Source organism: Octopus bimaculoides, chromosome 17 (genome assembly GCF_001194135.2).
Source record: "Octopus bimaculoides isolate UCB-OBI-ISO-001 chromosome 17, ASM119413v2, whole genome shotgun sequence".
In the NCBI taxonomy this organism is placed as follows: Eukaryota; Metazoa; Mollusca; class Cephalopoda; order Octopoda; family Octopodidae; genus Octopus; species Octopus bimaculoides.
This window is the reverse complement of record NC_068997.1, coordinates 36438400-36446241: the sequence shown is the minus strand read 5'-3', so window position 1 is coordinate 36446241 and position 7842 is coordinate 36438400. Positions and strand designations below refer to the sequence as shown.

Below are 7842 nucleotides of genomic sequence, written 5' to 3'. Positions count from 1 at the left end.
ATATAACTAATGTTCGTCAATGTTTTGTAAATATACCACGATTTTCACTAGGGTGTTAGGGTTAGGGTTAGGGTTAGGATTAGTGTTACGGTTATGGTTTTAGGGTCAGGGTTAGGGTTTTAGGGTTAATGTTAGGGCTAGTGTTAGGATTAGGGTTGGGTAATCGTGCAGGTGTTAATCTGAAAAATTACAGATATGTGAAAAGTACCGACCCTGCCATCTATTATAACTTTTGTTGTTCTGTTTAATATATATATAGATTATGCCTCCAAAGAAGAGAGTTTGCTGGGGAAAGAAAGCAACTGGTTTAAAATGACAGCAATAGACTGTAGCAATTCACCACATTCCAGAAGCTACATTGAACATAATGCAAAATGGTGCATCAACATCTTCTGCCCAATCTGATAGAATTCTGGCAAAACTGTGTAGCAACAGATCGCCAGCAATTGCTTCATCAGAAATTGCCATCCTAGCTCCTGCGAAAAGGATTACCCTGCTATGTATAATCAGGGCAGCGCAAAAAGTTGTTTTGCACAGGCATTTCTATAGCCAATTAGACGGATGAAATTTACGTACGCTTAATAATTTTACGCAAAACAGCCTTCAGACTTTCCCTATTAATTTCGTCTTTTGAATTATGAACATATTTACATCATGAGGGTTTTTTTCGTTGTAAGGCTTTCTTTTTTAGTTGATTTTCTCCTAGCAAGACTTATCGTAGATGGCGTAATAAGTCACACCCGGACAACGTCGGGTTATACTGCTAATAAAAAATAAATGAGTGGAAATCAAACCAATGAGTGTGTTAGATAATAAGGTATTAAGGTAATATGACTCTCCGACTCAACATAATTGTACAATTGTAAGGTAATTAGTTATATAAAATTGTATTTACTCTTTTTTAACATATTGAATCGCTTTTTTTATTGAATTTTAGTCTTTTTGCATCTAACCTGTGAGCTATTTATTACTTTGTGTCTGAGTGTCTATGTGTATCAGTCAATGTATTTATTTATTTATTTATTCAGTTGAAGAGTGAATCAGTTTTGGTGAACTATGTAATGTTCATGAAATACCAGTATGACAGAAATCCAAATTCCTTTGTCTTTTCTGGCTTGTCTTCTATTGTTCCCCTGAAGACAAACAAAGGTATGCTCTGTCCAGATCAAGTTGCCATTCATTTTACTCCATCTTATGGCAATAAGATCAACTTAAGTAAAGAACTACCAGGTAAGAACTTTTGTTTCACTACATCACAATTGTCATCATTATCTTTGCAACCAACAGTTTTGCATTTGTTTCCTGGAGTTGCACAAATCTAAAATACAGTATGTTTTCGCATCGTCTATCCTAACTACGTTTTTCTAAGTTATTTACTATGATATCTTCCTTTATCGATTCAGCTTTTTTTTTCTCAGTTTGCATCATTTTTATAACATCTAGAGAAACTGTTGGTGACAAGTTACTCAAGGGTTGAGAGGATATAACTCTGTGCTGAAGAAGTTTACTTTGCAACCCCTTGTTTTTATGTTACTCCCATTGTACAGAACCTCGGGCAAGTCAACCAAAGTCTTGTGAGTAAAAATTGAAAGACTGAGACTGTAAAAACTCATTAGATAGACTAAACCTATTCTTGAACAATAAACCGGATTCATTGTCCACTTTAACACAAATACCTAGCCATTATCTTTTTTTAATGGAATCTACTCTGTTGTATTTAGACTAAGATTCCAGTCTGTGGATAACTTCTTTTGTTTCTCCCACCAGTCTCAGTGTTCTTTCATATATGTCATTGGTGCTGCTCTTCCTCCTCTCATCATCATTATTTAATGTCCATTTTCCATATTGGCATGAGTTGGACGGTTTGACTGAAAACTGGTAAGCTAGGGAGCTGTACCAGATTCTGATCTGATTTAGCAAGGATGCCTTCCAGCTGGATGCTCTTCCTAATACCAACCACTCCAAGAGTGTAGTGGTTGTTTTTACATGGCACTGGCACAGGTACCATTGACCTAATACCAACATCAGCCATGATTATGGTCTCACTTGGATTGACAGGTCTATACAAGCAGTATATCACCAAAGTTCTCGGTCACCCAATGCTCAAATGGTGCTTTTTATGTGTCACCAGCACAGGTGCCAGTCAGACAGCACTGGCATCAGCCATGGCTACAATTTCACTCAGCATGACAGGTCTTCACAAGCACAGCATATTGTCCACCATTTGAAAGGAGCTTTTAATGGGCCTGTTACACAACACTGGCATCAGCCACAACTACAATCTCACTTGGCTTGACGAGTCTTCTCAAGTGTGGCATATCACCAAAGGTCTCAGTCGCTTGTCATTGCCTCCGTGAGGCCCAACATTTGGAGATCGCACTTCACCACTTCGTCCTGGTCTTCCTAGGTCTACCTCTTCTGTAGGTCTAAATTATAAATGTCAAAAACATGATTAAAATATAAGTCACTTAAATTTATACATATTCCTCATTCACCAGTCCATATTCACTTGTTTTTCTCCATTCATTTACAGTTCTTGTTTTGTCTCCATACAGAACATATGAGTTGATACTTAATGTCGTACATTATAGAGAAAGAGTTTGTGCCTGGATAAATATTAAGTAAAATTGTATTTCAAATACTTGCTTAGAATCACATTTGTTTCTCACCAGTCTTCACACCAAACTTCCTAGTCTGGGAATAGCTAAAAAGTCAAAAGCTTACTCCTTTAATGACATGGCAGAAAATACCTACAAATGGTTTTTGTTTATTGATATTCTTAGAATTTTTTTAGATGTGGTTAGATTATTGTGAAAATGGGCAGTATTGTAAGACAGGATTAATTTTTTTATGGAGTAATCATTTGTACTAAAAATAATGTTATGCATGTATAGTTGTTAATTAATTACATAATAATAACTAAAAAAAATGGATACATTATAAATAGATGATGAAAAAAAGATTTTACTAATAAATTAAATGCTATTAGTAATAGACATGAACATACAAATATTACAAGTAAAAAAAAGTGTTTTCATTGCCCTTTTTGCAGTTTTTTCATTATGAAACACAAGTGCTTGAGGTATTACAAAAATAGTTCACTTTCACCATCTATGTTGATCATTTAAAACAGTTGCTGATCAAATCACTGCACTGAATGGAAGTCCAGTAATGTTTATTACAGAGTTTGCAGGAAAAAAAAATTAAAGCCAAAGAAATTGAAAAAAGTTTACTTGTTGAAATTATGGAATTTTCCAAAGCAACTCTTCTTGCATGATGCTACTTGAAGTCATTGCAATCTCATGAGATTCAGATTTTATTTTTAGCTTCAATACAATCACATCTCTTAACACATTCACAACTTAGTTCCAGCATCCCCTTAGATCAGTGAACTCATAAGTTTCTTTGAAATGAATTTATGCAGTTTTGGATGGTATATGACTGACATATGTATATATTTTTGTTTGAATTCATATTATATGGGTTGTTAAGAGTTGACATGGATTTATACAAATGCAAAAATAAACTATCACAAGCATGAACTGCTGCTTGAATTTGTTAAGTGTGGCAGGAAAAAGGTCATCATCATCATCATTTAACATCTGTTTTCTATACTGGCATTTGTTAGACAGTTTGACTGGAGCTGATAAGCTGGAGAGCTGCACCAGGCTCCACTCTGTATTGACCTGGTTTCTACAGTTGGATGCCCTTCCTATTGCCAATCACTCTACAGCATGTACTGGGTGTCCTTTATGTCACTGGCATGGATGTCTTTTACATGTCACCAGCACTGGCCACAACTATGATTTCATTAAGCTTGACATATATTCTCAAACACAAATCACCAGGAGTTTCAGTCACTTGTCATCACCTCCATGAGACTCAACAACCAAAGATCATATTTCACCACCTTGTTCCATGTCCTTCTGAGTCTACCTTTCCCACAGGTTCCCCTCCGCAATTAGAAATCAGCACCTTTTGATGCAGCTGTCCGCATCCATATGCATTACATGACCATACCAACACAGTCTTCTTTATTGCACACTACATCTGATGCCTCTTATATCCAATATTTCTTTTAAGACACTTACACTCTGTCATATGTGCAAACTGACATTGCTGTGGAGCGTGCTGCAAAACAGGCTTCAGTAAAATCTATGTATAACAAATACTTCATATGCAAAGGTAAAAATTATGGACTGAATATTTTAAACTCTTGTCTTGTGAGTTTGAATTGAGGCCCCATTTAACAGAACTTTACTATTTCAGATCATTTGAATCAGTAAGGTAAATTCCAATAATTATATTGTAGATTACATTTCAAATACTTAAATACTACTTACTCCTGTCCTTGGTTGGCAATCAGTAAGACAGAAACTTTAGTTGCATTTAATATCTTTCTTGTAATTTCTCTGTTTGTGTGTGTGTGAACGCTCGTGTGCATGTGCATATTCTTTTATTCTTTTATTTGTTTCAGTCATTTGACTGCAGCCATGCTGGAGCACCATGTTTAGTCAAAGAAATCAACCCCACAGTTTGTTCTTTGTAAGCTTAGCACTTATTCTTCTATCAGTCTCTTTTTGCCAAACCACTAAGTTATAGAGATGTAAACACACTAACATCGGTTGTCAAGCGATGGGGGGAGGACATACACAGACACAAATATATATATATATGTTAACAAACTAAGGAAAATAATTCCTTCAAATGGGTGTGTGAGACATCCAATTCACTGGTACGTCAGTTGAATACTATATAAATATGGGTATAATGCAAATTACAAAGATAAAATTAAATAGAGATACAATTAACAATCCAATAATTTATTTATATAACATAATATACTATGAATATAATATAACATTAACAATTATTAAAGCATCAAAAGACCAACAATTTGTTTCAACTTATATATATTTTTTGATATATAAACAATTCCCTTATATATAAGTCTCATCAGAGCCAGAGTTTAAAGATAGACAAAATTCTGTGTGAAAGGATGGCTAGATTGTAAAAAATTAATTCAAATGCATATGTATTATGAGCATGAGCGCTAAATATGTCAAAAAAACCAAAAAAATTTAACAGACAAAATCATTAAGTAAGTGTAATCTGCAACTATCGAAATATATTTCTATATAACTCAAATAACAAACTGAGGAAAAGAAACCCTTCAAAGGGGTGTGTTAAACATTCAATTCACTGGTACCGCAGTTGGATACCGTATAAATATTGGTATAATTCAATTATAAAGATAAATTAAATATAGAGATATTCTATTGACATTCAATAATTTATTTATATTACAATATTACATTAAATACTATGAATATAATATATAACATATTATATAACATAAATAATTATAAAAACCATAAAAGGCCAACAAATTGTTTCAACTTATATATATTTTCTGATATACATAATCACAGTTCTATTATATATAAACATTTCAGGGTCTTAGATTTAGAAAAAGACGAAATTCCATGTAAAAGGACGGCTGGATTGTAAAACTTAATTCAAATGTCTGTGTTATGAGCGTGAGCGTTAACTATTCAATCATACATCAATTACAATTAAAAAACAACAAAAACACTTTATTGGACGATACAATGTGTATATAAATGTATATAATTAAGTATCTAAGTCTTCTCCTACGTATAACTGCAACAAAAAATATATAAACAATTACATCTTCAATACAATAACTTTTATCTATTTAAATTAGTTGGTATAAAAAAAAAATTATTGTTTAAATTAACTAATAATAATCTTCTATATTTTTTATTTTCTCAGAGAGTTAATTCCATAGCAGATATGAAAAGAAACCTAATGAAAACTTCTCTCTTTGTTTACTTAATCTATCGCAGGGAAAAATTCGTAATTATTGCTAAGACTTATAGAGATGTACTTGCATAGCAAGTGACCTGATCTGAGATCATGTGCTGAAAGAAAAATAATTGCAGCATGGAAGGTGTTTATAAGTCATTTAAAAACACATAAAAAGCATTAGATTCACTTCAACATTTAAATTTAATTTGCCAAAATATTTTCGTCACTCTGAGACCATGACCTATTCACTGACAAAATTCCATGCTGCATCTGAGAAAGTAGCAGTTAGTTCATAATATGTATGTATGTATGTACGTATGTATGTATGTATGTGTGCATGTAAGTATGTGTGTATGCATGTGTACATGCATATGTATGTACATATGTACTTATGTATGTATGTGAGTATTTAGGTATGTAAGTGTGTAGATGTGTCTGTGTGTGTATATGTGTATGTACATTGTGAACGTATGTTTATGTACTGATATATGTGTCTGTTCAAGTTGTATACACGACTGTTACTCTGTCGAAGGTTGTCATCATCATCATCATTTAACATCTGCTTTCCACGCAAGCATGGGCTGGATGATTTGACTGAGGACTGGCGAACCAGATGGCTGCACCAGGCTCCAATCTGATCTGGCAGAGTTTCTACAGCTGGATGCCCTTCCTAACGCTAACCACTATCAGAGTGTAATGGGTGCTTTTACATGCCACCTCCACAGGAGCCAGTCCAGCAGAACAGGTAACAACCTCACTCAAATGTTTTTTCACGTGCCACCAGTGCCAGTAAGGTGACGCTGGTAACAATCACGCTCAAATGGTGCTATTTATGTGCCACTGGCACGGAAGCCATGCAGGTGCTCTGGCATGGATCACGCTTGGATGGCGGATCATCACTTGCCCCAACACGTCTTCACAAGCAGAGTTTAGTGTCCAATCAAGGAAAGGTTGGCGTGGGTGCCAGTCGTCAAATTTGGCTCGATTTCACTTGCCTCAACAGGTCTTCGCAAGAAAAGATATTTCCCACATTGCAAGACAACTTCAAAATTATACAATGGTTCGCAGAGAGAGCTATTTCAGCACCTCAGAATGAATGTGTTGATAAAGTAAACCATGAACTCCACATTCTTCCTGGAGATGCTTAAACGTTTGTTTCCATTGATGCTACCATCAACGAATATGCTGCTGTTGAGTATCCAGTTGAATTTCTTAGTTGAGAGTATCAATAGGTGGTATTCATCAACTTATAGACATTATATTATGTCAGTTTATTTATTTACTAAAAGGACAATTATAACAATATACATACATGTATGACATTATGTTTTACATATATAATATATAAAATATAAAATATCAGTAATTATGTGTGTATTTATATTTATAACTTAACATTATGTAATTTCCAAAATCTGTCGAAGTCTAGAAAAACGCCCAAGTACTTCAATTTCATCTACTAATTACTTCAATCCACTGGAGGGATAAAGGTAGAGTGAGGTATTTTTGCCTTTTGGATGAAACAGGTGTAAGATATTATCCCAATTACTATTGTTGTATGCTATATTTTAATAATTACTGATATTTTATATATTATACTAGCAGCATAACCCATAATTCAAAAGACGATGAAATTAATAGAGAAAGTCTGAAGGCTGTTTTGCGTAAAATTATTAAGCATACGTAAATTTCATCCGTGTAATTGGCTATAGAAATGCTTGTGCAAAACAACTTTTTGGGCTGCCCTGATTATACATAGCAGGGTAAACCCTTTGAGCAGGAGCTAGGACGGCAATTTCTGATGAAGCAATTGCTGGCGATCTGTTGCTACACAGTTTTGCCAGAATTCTATCAGATTGGGCAGAAGATGTTGATGCACCATTTTGCATTATGTTCAAAATAGCTTCTGGAATGTGGTGCATTACTGCAGTCTGTTGCTGTCATTTTAAACCGGTTGCTGTCTTTCCCCAGCAAACTCTCTTCTTTGGAGGCATAATCTATGTATATATT

At 34.3% G+C, this 7842-nt stretch overlaps 1 protein-coding gene across 1 annotated transcript in view; it reads left to right on the top strand.

The window, feature by feature from the left end:
* Positions 1-7842, top strand: part of LOC106877076 (uncharacterized) — a 262423-nt gene that overhangs the window by 148051 nt on the left and 106530 nt on the right. Inside the window, exon 21 of the mRNA XM_052973794.1 lies at positions 1029-1230. Coding sequence (XP_052829754.1) covers positions 1029-1230 — 202 coding nt within the window. The remainder of the gene's footprint in view (positions 1-1028; positions 1231-7842) is intronic.